The 19,166-nt window shown below is 49.9% G+C and overlaps 1 protein-coding gene across 2 annotated transcripts in view; it reads right to left on the bottom strand.

Annotated features, from left to right (window-relative positions):
* Positions 1 to 6,494: 6,494 nt before the first annotated feature.
* The window catches only part of SAG (S-antigen visual arrestin), a 30,378-nt gene continuing 17,706 nt past the window's right edge, over positions 6,495 to 19,166 (bottom strand). Inside the window, exons 10-15 of one of the 2 annotated variants that reach the window (XM_043877035.1) lie at positions 17,745 to 17,882; positions 15,572 to 15,649; positions 12,343 to 12,366; positions 10,462 to 10,517; positions 7,756 to 7,771; positions 6,495 to 6,719 (exon numbers count right to left, since the gene is read on the bottom strand). In XM_043877035.1, coding sequence (XP_043732970.1) covers positions 6,611 to 6,719; positions 7,756 to 7,771; positions 10,462 to 10,517; positions 12,343 to 12,366; positions 15,572 to 15,649; positions 17,745 to 17,882 — 421 coding nt within the window. In that variant the 3' untranslated portion in view covers positions 6,495 to 6,610. Of the gene's footprint in view, positions 6,720 to 7,174; positions 7,630 to 7,755; positions 7,772 to 10,461; positions 10,518 to 12,342; positions 12,367 to 15,571; positions 15,650 to 17,744; positions 17,883 to 19,166 lie in introns of those variants that run through there. The other variant, XM_043877036.1, reaches the window with a different exon arrangement.

Raw genomic sequence — 19,166 nt, 5'->3', positions numbered from 1 at the left:
AAAGAGTCCAACATGACAGCACCACCATCACCACCGCCACCTCCTTCCCAGCTAAGACTGCTGATGGTGGGTGGGTGGGAGTGAAGCTGGAGGAGGTGACATCAGCTGAGGTTTTGCCACCCTTTGGCACATCCAGGTGGAGAAGGACTTGGTGCCACCTCAGAGGGACAGGCTGATGCTGGGAAAGATTGAGGGCGGGAGGAGAAGGGAACGACAGAGGATGAGATGATTGGATGGCATCACTGACTCAATGGACGTGAGTTTGAGTAAGCTTCGGGAGTTGGTGATGGACAGGGAGGCCTGGCGTGCTGCGGTCCATGGGGTCGCAAAGAGTTGGATGTGACTGAGCGACTGAACTGAACTGAACAGAGGCACAAATCCCCTTTAAAGACCCTACTTCCAAATGCAGTACATTCTGAGGTACTGTTGTTGTTCAGCTCCTAAGTTGTGTCCTTGTGGTACTATGGAGCTATGCTATTGTCCCCTTGCCCTTTCAAAGGGCTGCTACTAGGGACACAATGGCTAGGGACACACAGGCTGTCCTGCCTGCTGGTCAGCATGCTCTGGCCCCCACTGCACGAGACATTGCTTTCCAGAGGCAGAATACAGGAGACCCACCACTCCTGGGGGCCACAAAGTAGCATCTAGTAGGGGGACATGGTCAGGGGAATGGATTCACAGCCAGGACAGGGCATGGCACAGCCTGATGCAAAAACTCTCTGGGGACACGCTAGGGGCCCCTGGCCCACCGGTTACACTGCCCACTGCTGTACCCACTAGCCACACGTGGCTACTTCCAATTCTATTTCAATTAATTAAAATTAATTTTCAGTTCCTCAGCCACACTGGCCACATTTCAACTGCTCAGTAGGTAAATGCGGTTTAGCTGCTACCACCCAGGGCCACACGAGATAGAACATTTTCTTGGTGGCAGAAAGTTCCCAGATGCAGGAGTACATGAGTCCCGTTGACGAGCCACCGGGCACGTGCCAAACACTTGACCAGCAATTCTGGGCTGCACATGAGTCCCCCAGAGCAAGCTCGATGGTCTCATTCTAGAGATGAAGACCTAAGGTTCAGACACCTCTCCCAAGGAACGCAAGAGAGGCAGAACTTCACTTGGACCATGTGATTCCCAAGTCCTTGACCCTCTAGGGCTAGGCCTCCTAGGAAGCTGAAGCTCAAAGAAGGAGCAGAGAAGGGTCTTGTTAGGGGCTGACTTGTGTCCCCCAACAGCCGTACATTGAAGCCCTAATCCCCTAGGACCTTAGAATGTGACTGTGTGTGCAGACAAGGTCTTTAAGGAAGTAGTTCAGTTAAAATGAGGCCATTGGGATGGCCCTAACCCGTACAACTGGTGTCCTTGTAAGAAGAAATGTGGACGCAGGCAGGGCCCGAGGGAAGACCACGTGAAGACACACAGAGAAGTCATCTGCAAGCCAAGGAGAAAGGCCTCAGAAGAATCTGACCACACCTTGACCTCAGGCTTCTGGCCTCCAGAATCCTGAGAAAATACATCCTGTTGCTTAGGCTCGCAGGTCTGTGGTACCTTGTTATGACAGCAAGGAGCTGACTGATAAGGGCACAAGGGGAAGCTGTCCTGCCTCTCCACAAAGACTAGTGGTTTTATATCAATTAATTGCAACATGGCCATGCTAAGACGCTTCAGTCGTGTCCAACGCTTTGCAACCCCATAAATGGTAGCCCATCAGGCTCCTCTGTCCTTGGGAATCTCTAGGCAAGAATTCTGGAGTGGGTTGCCTTTCCTTCTCCAGGTGTTCTTGCTGACCCATCTCTTACGTCTCCTGCATTGGGAGGTGGGTTATTTTTTACCACTAGCCCTACTTGGGAACACAACCTTTACGACTTCCCTGGTGGCTCAGACGGTAAAGCATCTGCCTGCAATGCGGGAGACCTGGGTTCGATCCCTGGGTCAGGAAGATCCCCTGGAGGAGGAAATGGCAACCCACTCCAGTACTCTTGCCTGGAAAATCCCATGGACAGAGGAGCCTGGTAGGCTACAGTCCTTGGGGTCACAAAGAGTCGGATAGGACTGAGTAACTTCACTTCACTTCACTACTTGGGAAGACAATAACCGTATAGTGTGATACATGAGTGCAAAAACCTAGGGGTGTTGGGGGGAGGGACAGTGCTGTTGTCTATACCTTTTGGATGCTCACAGGGTACCTGGGATCCAGAATCCATCATTTTAGAGGTGAAAAGCCAAGGGCATAGTTGTGAACTCAGGAGAGAGTTGGGAGGTGGAATCTGGCTGGAGAGGAGCCTATTTGCAATGAGAAAGTCCTAGAAATTGTCACAGCCAAGAGGAGCCTTAGGAAACGTGACCACCAAATGTCATGTGGGATCTTGGAACAGAAAAAGGACAGTAGGTTAAAAACTAAGGGTATCTGAATAAAGAATGTACTTTCCGCTTAATAAGAATGTGTCAATATTGATGCATTCTAGGGCTTCCCTGGTGACTCAGATGGTGAAGAATATGCCTGCAATGCAGGAGACCTGGCTTTGATCCCTGGGTTGGGAAGATCCCTAGAGCAGGGAATGAATGGTTACCTGCTCCAATATTCTTGCCTGGAAAATTCCATGGACTGGGGACCCTGGTGGGCTACAGTCCATGGGTTCGCAAAGAATTGGACATGACTGAGCAACTAACACACACACACACACACACACACACACACACACGTTGATGCATTCAGTGTGGCCAATGTGCTATCCTAGTGTAAGATGTTAATGATTTAGGAGACTCGGGGTGTGGAGGGACATACTGTACTTTGCCACTTTTCTGTACATCTAAAACTATTTGAAAATAAAGTATATTTTTAAAAAGAGTATTAAGCTTAGTAAGAACTGTATTATGTTCTGCAATCGGAGGCATGTAACTGGCATATTTTCTCTGATGATCGGAGAAGCCTTTGTGTTCTAGGGTGGCTGTGGAGCTGTTCCCTTGGAGACCTCCCCCGAGGTGGTGCCTGTGAGCACACAGTCACCGGGCGCCTCCTGATGGATTGAGTCACGCTGTGAATCATCGCTAACAATATGCTGCTCCCCGAGTCTACCCCACCTTAAGGGCATGTTCGAGGTGGCAGTAATAACACACTTCACATCCAACCTAATCTTTCTTTTCTCGACCTGTCAGTGCAGAAGGGCACCTCCTGTCAGAAAGAACCGCTTCATGTTAGGATAGATGAAACGGTGCACTTGAAAACATGGGAATTATTTTACCCTGAACTAGGGTGATGGCTGACATCTGGAGCAGGACATTTCTTTGCTGTGTGCAACGTCAAGTTTCCCTGGCCCCCAGGGACCCGTGTCACCAAATGCTGCCCCCCATACGTTTCCAAATGCACCCACCTCCAGCCCCCTCCCTGCCCACCTGCCGAGGATCAGTAAACTAGATCCTTAGGGCCATGAGGTTAGACTGGGAGGCAAGCAATGAAAAATCTTAGAGGAATAGGAAAACATACTCTAAAAAGAAGTTATCTACACATGATAAAAGATACACACACAGACACATACGTGAATGCAAGTAAAAACTAAAATGGGGGAAATATGAAAAACATGGATGGACTATATGAATGTCAATTTCCTGGTTGTGGTATCTGCTATAGTTTTGCAAGATGTTACCTTTGGGGAATCCCTCTGTATTGTCTCCTACTACTGCATGTGAATCTATAACTACCTCAATAATATTAATATTTTCAACTTAAAAAAACTTAAGGGCAGCCATTGTTGAGTCATAAATGCCAGTCTGCCCCTTCTTCCCCCACAAACTCTCATATACAGATTCAGCATCAAAAGATGAGCAAAGGGCATTGCCTGGAGGTCCAGTGGTTAGGACTCCACACTTCCACCGTAGGGGCACAGGTTCGATCCCTGGTCAGGGAGCTAAAGTCTCATATGCCTTGTGGTGCGGCCAAAAAAAAAAAAAAATGTGAGCAAAGTTCTGATTCTTATCGACTCCAGGAAACCAGAGTTTAAGTCTTGACTTCACCTCTCACTAGCTGGTGTGACCTTGGGTAAGGGACTTAACCTCTCTGAACTGCAGTTTTCTCATCTAATGAATGGGAGGCATGGTTGGTGCTTCCCAAGCATGGTGCAGATACCCAAAAAACAGCAGCTTTCCCTACTTCTCCAGCCCTTTGGTTGCAGCACTTTGCCCCAAGTTCTCAGTCACCACTTTCCCCCTGCAGCACCCTCAGCTCCCTGGCACCCTGTGTCTCCCACCGCACATACCTAGAAAGCCCCGGGCCACCCATCCAACCTGCACACAGACATTCTGCGTCCCAATGCCAGGGGTCTGCATGCCAAGCAGACACATCCCTGGTGCACAGGCTCATCCAGGAGATATTCCTTACCCTGGTCAGGCAGCGGTGGCTCATTTCCTGCTCCCACCCCAGAGCTCTCACGGGGGTGGCCAGCCGCAGATGGTAAACTAGCTAGCACGCGAAAGTCAAGCGTTTTGTTACCAAAATAACCTGGAGGGCCAGGGCTGTTCTGACCTTTGTTCTCCAGGGATTGGCCTTCCTCTCTGGCTCTCACACCCACACACTTTCAAAGGTCCGGCCTATTACTGTCCACCCTGACTTAGGATATCCTGGGGTCGAGCAATGCAGGAACCGAGTGACTGATCCTCTCACCAGGCCTGCCGGGCGCAGTCCCAGGTCCCCGTCTTGCCCAGGATCTCTGGCGGGAGCCAATCACAGCCGAGCTGTGGGCGTGGGCAGTAGGCAGGCAGCAGAAGGGCTAGAATCCCCAGAGGAGCGTACCTCCAACCCTGAGTGTCCTGAGACAGGGGCGTGGCTGGAAGCCTGCTTGCTGTTCCGTTAGCATGGCAGAAAAAAAACGACAGGGAGGTTGTGTCCAACCCTGCTCACCCACAGGCCAAAGGCCCAGTTTTCTGCCTGTGTTATAATTAGCTCTTCTCCAGAAATGAATTCTCATTGCGGTCAATGTCGGAAGGCCGCCTATTCATCACTCGAGTTCAGACTTCGATTTGTGAGTATGGGATCCTGTCCTAGGTTCCCGAGGAGAACCTCTGATCTAAGTCCCAGTCCTCAGGACACAGACAGCCTGGAATTGTGCCGAACAAACCCAGGTGTGGGGCTTTCCTGCTCTGGTCCTCTGCCACTGCTCTTGGTCCTGGAGACCTGACCCTGAGTGTCCAGCCCACACTGGCCCCCTCCCATCCACCCTCATGCCTCCTGTGAGTGGGTTAAACTGTGTAGAAGGCTCCAATCTCCTTTCATCCTATCCCCTTGGGGGTCAACACATTTCCCCCAGGCCCTCTGTGGGCACCAAGAGAGCCGTTCAGTCTCTCTGCCGTCAGCAGCAGACCCCAAGGCTGGGGTACCACAGGCCAAGAAAAGGACTCCAAAGACGGGGTCCTGGCATCACCTCTGTTACATCTTCTCCTTCTTCAGCTTCAGTTTCCTCCTGGACATGAGCTTTCCTCTCCCTGACCCCTTCAATGCCCAATCCCAGTGAAGGCAGTCTAACCAAGAAGCCCATGGGGCTCATGGAGAACCCCCTCTTCTAGGACAACCCATTCCCAGGGCTGGACTCTGCCATCGCTGGCCCCGAGGCGTTGATCCCCTGGCCAAAGTTGGGCCAGACTCTCCTTCCCAGGAACAGCACACCGGAACCAGAGCCTCAGAGACTAGGAGCTTGGTGCTAGGCCACCAGGGGTGAATGGCCAAGCCAGAGGGCAGGACCCGGAGCTCCTGGGCCATGACCCCTGGGGCTTCTCTGGTTTCTACCCGCCCCAAGTGTGGCAGCTCAGATTCTTCCTTTAAGTCAGTTCTCTGAGCCACTCTGAGTCCTTCTAATGCATTCCTTTTCCCCCATTTACACCAGACAACTGGAATTTCACGGCTTGCATTCAATAAAAACAAGCCAACAACCCAGAGCTCAAGCAGGACTTAGATTCAAAGCAAAGTGAAAGTGAAAGACACCTAGTCGTGTCCGACTCTTTGCGGCCCCATGCACTATATAGTCCATGGAATTCTCCAGGCCAGAATACTGGAGTGGGTAGTCTTTCCCTTCTCCAGGGGATCTTCCCAACCCAGGGATCGAAACTAGGCCTCCCACATCGCAGGTGGATTCTTTACCAAAGTTGAATAAGAGATGAAGAGTGGTTTTGTCCACATTCGTCCACTGCCCTGTTTCTCTGGGGAGGCTCTGTGGGTGCCCTGGAGCTAGGATAGCACAGGTCACTAGACACACTGCCCCGCGCCACCCCCTTCCCCAAGTTTCCAGGGAAACAGCCTACCCCAGAGGCCCTGGAGAAAGCCTGGGACACACCAGCCCCCCGTCGGATGAGCAAATGAGCAAGGATGGCTTCTTACCTTGAAGGGTCCTTCTCCCCCCCCAACCCACTCTCCCATGCCCCCGCACCCCCAGACTCAAGGCTGCCCCTTGCGTGTTACTAACTCAGTCAGCCTCCCCAACAAGTCAGCTTGACTCACAGCTGGGGCAGAACAAACTTTATTTCTGTGAAAAAGACCCACACTTTGGAATTTAGCATCACTAAAGGGCTAGCCCTGCTACCATGTGGCTAATGCCCCGCATCCCGCGTCCTGAGCCGGCCTCTTCACTCATCCATAGCCGCCTCCTGCTCTGTCTTCTCTTCCTTATATTCTCCTGCATCTTTCAGATTTTGGCGAGCAAACTCCTCAAAAACAAAATTTTCATCCTGAAAACTAAAATAAAAACAAAGAACATTTTGATCAAGGCATGTTCTTTGGAGCTTGCGATGAAATTCGGAGGGAAAACAAGGTCCTTGATCTTCTTTTTGCAAGAGGAACCCGTCAAGTTTCTCCCACTGATGCAATGGGGGACAAGGCCGTCCTCCTCCTAGCCTTCTGCGTAAAATCGCTTTAGCAAACAAAAATATGAAACAATGAAGGAACCCACAGAGCAAACACACATGCTTGGGATAACTGTGTGTGTGTGCGTGCACATGCATACATGTGTCCTCATGTGTGTGTGCCCTGATAGTAGGGAGCAACAGGAAAGCCAGGCCGTGCGCCAGTGTTGAGAGCGTGGGGTGTCTACAGAAAGACCCCCCTCAAAGGGGTTTGTTTTGTTTTGTGCAGGTCTTAGCCTATCAGTAACCACTGTTGTGGCTGGCTCAGCCCTCATGGTTCCTGTTAGGATTGCAAGACGCCCTTCAGCAATAACCATCCGGAAACTTTGAGAAAATAAAGGTTTATTACTTACAGGACCTGGGAGGTACACAGCGCACCTGGGGCCACACAGCAAAGTCATGGATAAAGAGAGCTCAGAGACATGGGCCTGGGGTGTTCTGCCTTTATTTGGGTCGAGGCGGGGGGAAGTCTAGAGTTTCGAGGGCTCACTCTTTATTGGTGAGTTTTAAAACAGAAGAGCGGGGAATTTAAAGTGCACTAAGACAAAAGAACAAGTGGCTCGAAGGATCTGTTACTGAAATCAACCGAAATCTCTAAAACAGAGGCGCCTCAGTGCGGAGAGCCGGCCTGGCTGGGATCTAGTCCTGTGTCTGGCAGTGTGTTTATTCGAGATAGCCATCTCTGGAGTGGATGCCTCTTTGAAGTAAGTGGATGCCTCGGCAATCAAAGCTTAAGTCAGGCACTTGCATTTGAAAAAAAAAGAAGAAGGAGGAGAAGAGAAAAACAAAACACACACAAGTGTGAAGGCTCGCTCTAGGGTTGTGGAGGAGGAGGTCACAGAGCGGGGATAATGCCCGGCAGTGCTCACCTTTCCATGGCGGTATCTGCGAGCGTGGAACAGAGGAAAGACATTTGTTAGCATCCATCCTGTCTAGCAGAAATCTTCTTCCTTCATTAGGTCACTTTACAGGTGGAGGAATAAAAGGCCAGGAAACACGCATTTCATGAGAATTGCATGTCATTCCTGCTTCTTGGCCAGGTCTCCCTCAGAGGGCCTTTCTCCCTGCATTTTTGTTGTCTTTAAGTCATTTATTGATTTGACTGCTCAGAGTCTTAGTTGCGGCACGTGGGATCTGGTTCCCTGATCAGGGATCGAACCCGGGCCCCTACATTGAGAGCCCAGAGTCTTAGCCACTGGACCACCAGGGACGTCCCTTTCCCTGCATTTTTAACTATCGCTTCCAGGGACGTCCCTTTCCCTGCATTTTTAACCATCGCTTCCTCCAAAAGTTGCCCCCACAACCTGCACCTCCCCAGACGGAACAGCCACAACCTCACCTCTAGACCCTGTCCCTGCTTAACCTCACCCTCTCTGAAGCTGGGCTTCTCTTTTCAAAGCCTTTCTCCCTACGACACGTCCTTTGGACCCTGTCCAGATCAGAGTCCCCGGGAGCTGTTGACGGCCCACCTCCCATGTGGTGGAAGTACACCGGGTCCTGCTTCCACGTCCCACTCTCTAGGGGTGAGTCCTGGGACTTGACACCGCCTGCACCCCAGCAGCTAGCTGTTGGGGGGTGAGGGGACCTATCCCCACTGCACAGGGGACCTACCAAGAGGCTGATGCGTCAAAAACAACACTGGGCAAGAACCATCCTGGACACCCCCGCCTCGGTGCTGAGCATAAAATTATACTAAGTGTGACCATCAGCCTTGAAGAAAGTCAACACCTGAATTCTGTAAGAATGTTCTAGACAGAGGACAATAAAAACTCAGTAGCATTTCTCTAGCACTTACTGCGTACAAATCACTTGGCCTCTAGCCCTGGCAGGGCTTCTTAACTCTAGTTTATGCTTCCTCTGTTTAGCGTCTCCTCGTCTAGACTCAGGGAGTCGGGGACCAGGCTAGTGAGATATGAGTGTGCATCTGTGAATGAAACTTGGGATGCATAAACCTCGGGGAATGAGAACTCCTAGTCTGTGGGGTGATTTGTTCTTTCTCCCTGAAATCTGACAGTATGAAAGATCATTGTCTTAGCCTTGATGTTGTAATACGTTCAGTGTAAGGGCCATAATGACTGGAACATGAAGACGTCATACCCAGGAAAGGAATAACCCCACTTCCCCCAAGAGAAGTCCTAAAGTCTGTTCACAGGGCCAGAAAAGGATCTGACACCAGCGATGACATCTCCTCCAGTCATAGTTTTAAAACAGCCTTTTAAAATGTCCTTGAAAGGGACCAGACTGCATCACAACCTCACAGTTTAAAATAGTGCTTTAATGACACAAGCATAAATGAATAATAATAATAATAAAAATACGGTTAGGCTGTGTGTTTTTCCCCCAAGGGAAGTTTTTGGCAAAGCACATTGAGTATTTGAATCCAAAATATTCGGAAGACATACTTTGAGACAAAATAGTTTTGAGACAAAGCCAAAATGAATACGGGGGCTCATTCTGATGTTTAAATGCTGTCTCATTATCAGTGTAGAAAGGCTTTTTATAAAATATAAGAAAAATAAACCCTGCTTGTTTACACCACTTTTACTTAAAATGTTCTTAATTACTGTAACTCTGGAGGGTTCTCATCTAGACATGTCCATTTTTCTTTCCTGCCAACTAAGCCACCTTAACACACAGTGCAGAATTTTCCTCAGGATTTCTGAGATTGCATCCATATTAATTTTGCTGCTTCATTTATCCCTTTCAAAAAAGCTGTGCTATGCTTAGTCACTCAGTTGTATCCGACTCTTTGTGACCCCTTGGACTGTAGCCCACCAGGCTCCTCTGTCCATGGAATTCTCCGCGCAAGAATACTGGAATGGGTTGCCATTTTCTTCTCCAGGGGACCTTCCCGACCCAAGGATCAAACCTGAGTCTCCTGCATTGCAGGCAGACTCTTTACCGTCTGAGCCACCGGAGAAGTCCAATTCACGTATCATACAATTCACCTATTTACATGCACAGCTTTACAGCTGAAGCCCTCTGGTTTTTAGCTTGCTCACAGAGCTGTACAACCATGGCTTTATTTATTTTTAACACCCATACAAGAGCCAATGGACTGACAATTCAAAGGAGCCCAGGCGTTAGGATCCCAGCCTGATCCTCTTTTCTAGTAACTTCTGTATTCTCATCACAGCTGCCACTCTCAGAAACACTCACCTTCTAAATTCCTATTAATGCTCCCAAATGAAATGCAAAAGCATCAGGCTGTCAAATTTATCTTTCGCCCGAATTTTCTTCAAGTCTCAATCCAAGCTTATTTACAGCAAAGTGCCTGCTCTTAAATCATTCCTAACAAAACCTAACAAGATAGCCCGCATCCAAGCAAGGATGCTACATCCTCCGGGCACTCACTGGAGCTGGACAAACCGCCTGGACCACTGGCCAAGCCCCCTGACATAGTCGCTGAGCCCTGGTTTCTGGGAGGGCCCGGGGCACTTGAATGTGGCCTGCAACCTTGGATGCCTGGCCCCCTCCGTGCCCAGAGACGCGGTCAAGGAAGAACTAGCAGTGACTAAGTAAGAAACCCGAGGGTGGTGTAGGACTAGAGAAAGCCAAGACAAGGCGTGACTGACCTGGGTCCTCTGGCTGAGGGTGCATGAGGCGGAACGGCACCTCGGTGGCCACTTCACTGGAAACAAAGGAGGCAGAGCGGTCAGGATGCTCATGGCTGTAAATGCACAGCTGAGCACTGTGGCTGCAGAACTTCGAGAAAGATCCCCAGGCCCCAGCTGAAGGAGGACTCAGCGAGGTCCACAACAAAACAAACCAGAAATCAGGAAGTGGTCAGGAACGAATCTTTAAATGTATTCCCTGAGATGTGTTCCGGAAACTCCACTTGCACGAGGCTGAGGCAGCCAGGATTTTGGGGTCTCCCTTCCTCCTGGTTATTAGTTTCAGGGACATGCTAAGTAGCGGGACGTCCAGGGACATAGTGTATGCTAAGTCAGTTCAGTTCTGTCTGACTCTTTGAGACCCTGTGGACTGTAGCCTCCCCAGGCTCCTCTGTCCATGGGATTCTCCAGGCAAGAATACTGGGGTGGGTTGCCATGCCCTTCTCCAGGGGATCTTCCCAACCCGGGGATCGAACGTATGTCTCTTGCATTGACAGACGATTTCTTTACCACTAGTGCCACCTGGGCCCCCCTGGTGGCTCAGAAGGTAAAGAATCTGTCTGCAATGCTGGAGACCTGGGTCTGTGGAGAGCAGTCCCTTGGGATGAGCAGAGTCCAGCCAATTCCAGAAGCTACAGGACTTTGAGGCGGCTTGGAATTTATACAGGAAAAGGAGGGCAGGGAGTCAGGAAGGGGCAGAAGGAAAATCTGGACACAGGAAGAATGGAAAGGGGTCGGGGGGTCAGGGGGGACAAGGATTACTCCCTGTTTCACCCAAGACCTACCGCCTCCCACCCTGGGGTCACTGCTTTGGTCAAATCTCATTTGTTGATAAGGTGCTCTTGATGTATCCCCATGTGGCCAGGGTCTAGGAGAGAAGTTGCCCTGGGCTCCATGGGAGTGGGGGGTGACAGGAGTCGGTGACGGAATATATAAGGTCAGCACCTGCCTCAAACGTGTCTTACCTGCTGCCTCTGGATGCCTGATTTAAAAGTCTGCTGTCACTATTCACAAAAGCCCAAAGCTGGAAACAGCCCAAATGTCCACCCGCCGATGAATGGATAAACAAAATGTGGCCCACTCATACCGTGGACCGAATCTCAGCCATCAACAGGAAAGAAGTACTGACATGTTACAACACTGACACTGCAAACATGCCGGGTGAGGAAGCCAGTCACGAGGGGACAAATATTGCCTGATTCCGTTCACATAAAATGTCCAGATGAGGCGAATCTACAGAGTTAGGAGGTAGATGAGCAGTTGCCGAGGAGTGGGGAGAGTAGGAGAGATGGCTCAGCAGGTACAGGGTTTCCTTTCGGGACACAGGGTACAAGAGCTAGAATTGGTGAGAGTCATACAACATTGTGAGTGTCCTTGATGCCTCTGAACCGTACTGTTTGTTTTGTTTGTTTGCATCAAGCAGCAGGTGAGTCTTAGTTTTCCGACCAGGAATCAAACCTGTGCCCCCTGCATTGGAAGCACACAGTCTTAACCACTGGCCCACCAGGGAAGTTCCTAAACTGTACAGGTTTAAATGGTTAAAACGGTAGACTCTGCGTTATGTATATTTCACCCCTGAACACACGTGTGTACACACAGAGGCAACTGCATGGAGTGTGCCTGTTTTCTGAGGGTGTGTCCATGTGCGTGTCTTCATCCAGGGCCAGACCCAGCTACTGTCTCCACGAAACATCCCAGCCTCACCCCATCAGTCAGGGTTTGCACGGTGTGAGCGGGCAAGTTTCCCATCATCACTGAGCAGGACACTGTCCTGTTTTAAACCCCAGGTTTGTCCCCTTCATACCCTGGAATCCAGCAGAGAAGGAAGGTGATGAGGCTTACCTGGAGGTGAGCTCTCCAAGAAGGCTAGGAAACAAAAACACAAACAGGGCTGTGGTGACCGTCCACGGTGGTAACACAACCCTCCCTGCTGTTATTCAGAAGTGGACGCGTCCCCCTCGGCTCCTTCATCACCCACGGCTTTCAGGACTTTTTCGCTCCTCACGGTGCACTCCACTATTCCTCTCTGCTTGTGGCTTCATGTCTTTCTCAAGTGGATTAGTTAAAAAGAGGAATCACTTAGGTTTAAGCCCTAAAGTTCAAGAATAAACCCCGGTCCAGAATTTCTCTCGTGGCCACAAAGGTCACCATGAAATACCTGCTAAATGCTTACCTTGACTGCTACATTCGACTCTTGTTTTAGATCCTCTCAGAAAAAGTGAAAGAAAGCACTATACACTTTATAGATATAGATACAGATGCTATATCTATATGTGTGTGTGTGTGTATATATATATATTTTTGTGTGTATATATATATATATATATATATATATATATATATATCTTGTCCTTGCTGCAGGGCATTTTGGATCTTAATTTCATAGCCAGGAATCAAACCTGCGTCCCTGGCGTTGGAAGCACAGAGTCTTAACCACCGGACTTCCAGGGAAGTCTCAACACTATTCGCTTTGTAAAACAGGACAACTACAATGCTATATTAACAAAATCTGCAAAATCAACACATGTTCTACTTTGTGGTCCCAACCAAAATTTGGGGAACTCTTCGTCCACTGAGACTTATGTAACATACACATAGATTTGCCTTGATGACTGAACTATCCAGGACTCATTAAGGTAAAAGGCCAGAGCCTTTGACAATGGAACTTGAAAAGGAAAATGAGAAGTCGAGTTTTTCCCTTTCGATGAGATTTCTTTCTTTTTATTACCATGCCATGTGGCATATGGGATCTTAGTTCCCCAACTAGGAATTGAACCACACCCATTGAGTTGGAAGCACACAATTTTAATCACAGGACCACCAGGGAAGTCCCTTGATGAGATTTTTTAATGTAAAGAAATTGAATTCAAAAAAAGATGGAAAACCATTTCCTCAGAACTATGAGATATCTGTGCTCTAGTGTGAAAAGGAGACTCCCCAGTCCTGTAATGGCTTTGGGGGGGGGGCGGGGAAGCCCTCCCCATTATGGATGGAGCCTTCTGAGATGCATTGTGAATTCATTTCCCAGCTACCATGCTTTTCTGAAGAGAACTAGAGATCTCTTCAAGAATATTAGAGATACCAAGGGAACATTTTATGCAAAGATGGGCACAATAAAAGACAGAAATGGCATGGGCCTAACAGAAGCAGAAGCTATTAAGAAGAGATGGCAAGAATACACAGAAGTACTGTACAAAAAAGATCTTCATGACCCAGATAACCATGATGGTGTGATCACTCACCTAGAGCCAGACATCCTGGAATGCGAAGTCAAGTGGGCCTCAGGAAGCATCACTATGAACAAAGCTAGTGGAGGTAATGGAACTCTAGTTGAGCTATTTTAAATCTTAAAAGATGATGCTGTGAAAGTGCTGTAGTCAATATGCCAGCAAATCTGGAAGACTCAGCAGTGGCCACAAGACTGGAAAAGGTCAGTTTTCATTCCAATCCCAAAGAAGGGCAATGCCAAAGAATCTTCAAACTACTGCACAATTGCATTCATCTAACATGCTAGCAAAGTAATGCTCAAAATTCTCCAAGCCAGGCTTCAACAGTACATGAACCATGAAGTTCCAGATGTTCAAGCTGGATTTAGAAAAGGCAGAGGAACCAGACATCAAACTGCCAACATCCATTGGATCATAGAAAAAGCAAGAGTTCCAGAAAAACATCTACTTCTGCTTTATTGATAACACCAAACCCTTTGACTGGGGAGATCACAACAAACTGTGGAAAATTTTTTAAGAGTTGGGAATACCAGACCACCTTACCTGACTCCTAAAAAATCTGTATGCAGGTCAAGAAGCAACAGTTAGAACCGGACATGGAACAACAGACTGGTTCCAAATTGGGAAAGGAGTATGTAACGGCCGTATACTGTCACCCTGCTTATTTAACTTATATGCAGAGTACATCATACAAAATGCCAGGCTAGATGAAGCATAAGTTGGAATCAAGAGTGCCCAATAACCTCAGATATGCAGATGACACCACCCTTATGGCAGAAAGCAAAGAACTAAAGAGCTCTGTTTGAAAGTGAGAGAGTAGAGTGAAAAAGCTGGCTTAAAACTCAACATTCAAGAAACTAAGATCATGGCATCCGATTCCATCACTCCATGGCAAGGAGAAGGGGAAACAATGGAAACAGTGACAGACTTTATTTTCTTGTGCTCCAAAATCACTGCAGATGGTGACTGCAGCCTTGAAATTAAAAGACACTTGCTCCTTGGAAGAAAAGCTATGACCAACCTAGACAGCAAATTAAAAAGCAGAGACATTACTTTGCCAACAAAGGTCCGTCTAGTCAAGGCTACAGCTTTTCTAGTAGTCATGTATGGATGTGAGAGTTGGACTATAAAGAAAGCTGAGTGCTGAAGAATTGATGTTTTTGAACTGTGGTGTTGGAGAAGACTTTTGAGAGTCCCTTGGACTGCAAGGAGATCCAACCAGTCCCTCCTAAAGGAAATCAGTCCTGAATGTTCATTGGAAGGACTGATGCTGAAGCTGAAGCTCCAAACTTTGGCCACCTGATGTGAAGAACTGACTCATTGAAAAAGACCCTGTGCTGGAAAAGATTGAAGGCAGGAAGAGAAGGGGATGACAAAAGATGAGATGGTGGGATGGCATCATCGATTCAATGGACATGAGTTTGAGCAAGGTCTGGGAGTTGGTGATGGACAGGGAAGCCCGGCGTGCTACAGTCCATGGGGTCGCAAAGAGTCGGATACAACTGAGTGACAAATGAACTGAACTGAACTGATGCTTTTCTGAAGAACAGTCAAAGGCCTTCTCTTTTTTTAGATCAACTTCCACAGGTGACCACATGCACACCCATTCTTGCCGGGTATAGTGTACGTGTTTTGCAGTCTGCTTTTCTACCTTTTTCTCTGTAATGTTACATCAGGCAGAATTGTGAAACTAGACAAATAGAGTCTTTCTCAAACCCTACCATGTAACTGGCAGAATTTGTGGACCTTTCTTGCTTTCTGTCTCCCAATCACTCGGGAACAAAACCATTCAGATGGCTGACAGCCAGACAGAGCAGGCGGCACGTTGGGGCGTGGACACTCACCCTGACACTGTGAGCTTCACCTTGATCTGGTATGATACCAGGATCCCCATGACGGTCTTGTCTATTCCCTCCTTTACGCTGTTCAAACAGAGAAGAAAAACAGAAGAATGCAGAGGAGCAGTAGGAAGCAGAGACTAGATGGATCAACCCTTCTCCTTAGGCTCCCCAGGTGGGGGACCACCCTCTCCAAGAGACCAGGTCATCTGTGTTTTGCTGTGTCCTCACTGTCTGGGGCGCTGGAAGGCACTGGGTGGATGGGGATTTGTTGTCATTCAGTCACTAAGTTGTATCCGACTCTTTGCAACCCCATGGACTGCAGCATGCTAGGCTTCCCTGTCCTTCGCTATCTCCTGGAGTTTGCTCAAACTCATGGGCTTCCCAGGGAGCTCAGTTAAAGAGCAGGTGAAGAATCCGCCTGCAATGCAGGAGACCCAGTTCGATTCCTGGGTCGAGAAGATCTGCTGAAGAAGGGATAGGCTACCCACTCCAGTATTCTTGGGCTTTCCTGGTGGCTCAGCTGGTAAAGAATCCACCTGCAATGCGGGAGACCTGGGTTCGATCCCTGGGTTGGGAAGATCCCCTGGAGAAGGGAAACGCTACCCACTCCAGTATTCTGGCCTGAAGAATTCCACTAACTGTACAGTCCATGGGGTTGCAAAGAGTCGGACATAACTGAACAACTTTCACTTTCACGTCAGTTGAGTCCATGACACCATCCAACCATCTCATCCTTGGTGACCCCCTTCTCCTCCTGCCCTCACTCTTTCCCAGCAACAGAGTCTTTTCCAATGAGTCGGCTCTTCTCATCAGGTCGCCAAAGTATTGGAGCTTCAGCATCAGTCCTTCCAATGAATATTCAGGACTGATTTCCGTTAGGATGGACTGGTTTGATCTCCTTGCAGTCCAAGGGACTCTCAAGAGTCTTCTCCACAGTACCACAATTTGAAAGCATCAGCTTGAGGCTGGGGACTAGGGGTGAGCTTTGCTTTACCATTGACTGACCAGATGACCTTGGCTGAGCCTCTCATCTGGTGAAACCTCAATTTCCTCATCCATGAAATGAGTAGAAATTCACCTTTTTCACCAAAGAAAGCATGGAGAGATGGGCGTGTTTATATAATAATCCATGAACGACGGAAGATCTTTACAAACACACATGTCATTTTGAACTTTGTGATTCCTTCACCCTTGAGTTCCTGGATCTAGAGTGTTGTCTCCCTGTTTGCCCATCTCCCAGAGCATCACAGACATGCTTAGAATCTAACACGCCAGCTGGCAAATCGTCCTCAGAAACCCTTTGGCTCCCATGATCCTGCTTTCTGCCTGGTGTTCACTGCCCCAACTGTTCATCTCAGAGCTTTTCCTGACAGCATCACCTGGAGGCGATCACTGGGACCGTGGGTCACACAGGATGGTGGGGTTGGGGGGGCGGTTACACAGAATGGGGAGCTGGCAGTGAGCCCCGAGCCTGGTGACAGCTCCTACCCCCGATCCTCAGGGCTCTTCAGCACACGTGCTCCCAGGAACAGAAGCCCCAGAGGACGGTGAGGAGTGGCAGGGGTATTTGACTTAGAAGCTTCGATCTAGTTTTTTACTGGATCCATTGCCTCAGTTCAGCCCAACATTCTGAGTTGGGTCAGCAGATCAGTGCTTAGTTTCATTTAAACCGAGCTGACGTCCGTAGCCCTCAGGACCTCCTGTTCCTTACCTTTCCAGATGGAAATGAATAAATGATGTTTCCATCCTTCGTGAGGTACTCAGTTCAATGCTAGCTGATGCTATTTCTTAGAGGTACGAGCTGACTTTTCTGGAGCACTTACTGTGTGCCCGGCCCCACATTTGATGTGGCCTGTCTCCCATAATCTGTGTCAGCTCTCATACCCTACGGATGGGGAAACTGAGGTCCTCACTCAGACAGCTGATGTTGTCAGGCTGGGGTGGCCCAGACGGTCAGCAAGGGAGCAGGGCTTTGGCACAAGGCTGTCTCCAGAGCCCAGAGCTGTAGTCGCTACGTCATAACAGGCGCGGGCGAGAGGGTCCCTGCTCGGGCCACTGAGCATTGGCTTTGCACCGCCGGCCACCACGCCGTGTGCCAGCCATGAGCACAGGACTGGGACGAGAAGACCCAGACCCCTTCCCTCAACCCCGCCAGCACTGAGTCTCGGGGTCTCACATGGTGCTGGAGGCCAGGTTCGTGTCCTCATGCTTGATCTTCCCGTCCAGGGCGATGCCCCTTCTCTCGCGGTTGTTGGCCAGCAAGGGCACCAGCGTCAGCGTCTTGGTCAGCGAGCTGTTTGGTGGCACTTTTTCCCTGTAGGAAGAAACACGGCAGATTTAGTCAGCTGCTCTTACGGCCACCGCGGCCCCCAGGAGACCTTCTCTATGCTCACGCAGTTCCCAGAAGCCAGGTTCCCCACAACTCGTGGGAAAGAGCCCGGAGGGGCTGTGCATGTCTTATTAGAAGGAGGAGAGCATCAGTGACGTCTCACAACAGGCTGGCAGCAACACTGGAGCATTTCTCAGCCTGCTCCCATGGCTGAATTTCTGGAATGTTCTGTGGGGTGAAGTGAGACCGACTGGCCCAAGGACCAGGGACCACACCCAGTTTCCTCCTGAGACTCCGTGAAGCACATGATGGGCTGCAGGGTGACCGGTCAGGGCCAACTGCAAGCCCAGGCTGGGCGTCGTCCGTGTCAGGAGGCTCAATGTGTACCCAGGGAGTCCCCCACATGAGCTGGACAGACTGGGCTGTTTGGGGTTCAGAGCAGCACAGGCTTTTTCTCCCCCAGATTGCCTCCATCACCAGCCGGGTGGGGCCTCCCCAGCATCCGATAGACACAGGGACCTCCTGCCAAACAGTGTGCCTGGGTGCAGCAGAGGGCACAGCAGCGTGGCTTCCCCAAGTGGGGCAGCGTCCCTGGCTCACGAAGCAGTGTCTGAGGCTGGAGAATCAGCTCTGCCACTTGCCCACGGGCTGCCCCCAGGCCTGTGCCAACAGCCACTGTGCAGCCTCACAGGCTCTCTGATCGCAGAGCCCAGGCGGGCTCTAGCCATGTTCCTGGCATAACCTTCATCCTTGTCCCCGGCCAGAAGGCAGGGCTCTGGAAGCCCTGCCCGGGAGCCAGCCTCGGGCCTTTCCTCGGCCTGCCCCCAGACACATGGGGAGCCCCATTGCCAGCCTCCTCAATCTCCCTGGGGAGTTGAAGGCGGCTGTGGCTTCTCCGGCCTCCAAGTGCACACAGGAGGCTCCTGGGCACAACCTTTACAGAATCCTGCTTGAGACAAGGTGGCCCACATCCTTGCCTTTGGGACCCAGGGGGAATCTTCTCTTAAAAAGCTTGGTTTGGGCAGCAGAGTGACAGAAGCAGAAATTGCCTTGTCAAGGTAACTGCAGTAGGAAGGGGCCCCCGGGCTGGCCTTCGACCATGGCCTGTCCTGCTGCACCCTGGCCGACGGCCTCTTTCAAGACCCTGGATCAAAGCCCCACCTGGCCACTTCCCAGCACCTTTGGGATCTGGGACTGGATGGTGGGTAACAGCTTGGGCATCAGGGCTGACCTGGTTCCCAGGTGGCCTGCCCACCAGAGCCCCCAAAG

The sequence above is a fragment of the Cervus elaphus genome, chromosome 20 (genome assembly GCF_910594005.1).
Source record: "Cervus elaphus chromosome 20, mCerEla1.1, whole genome shotgun sequence".
Classification (NCBI taxonomy): Eukaryota; Metazoa; Chordata; class Mammalia; order Artiodactyla; family Cervidae; genus Cervus; species Cervus elaphus.
This window is presented reverse-complemented; position numbering and strand designations above follow the sequence as displayed.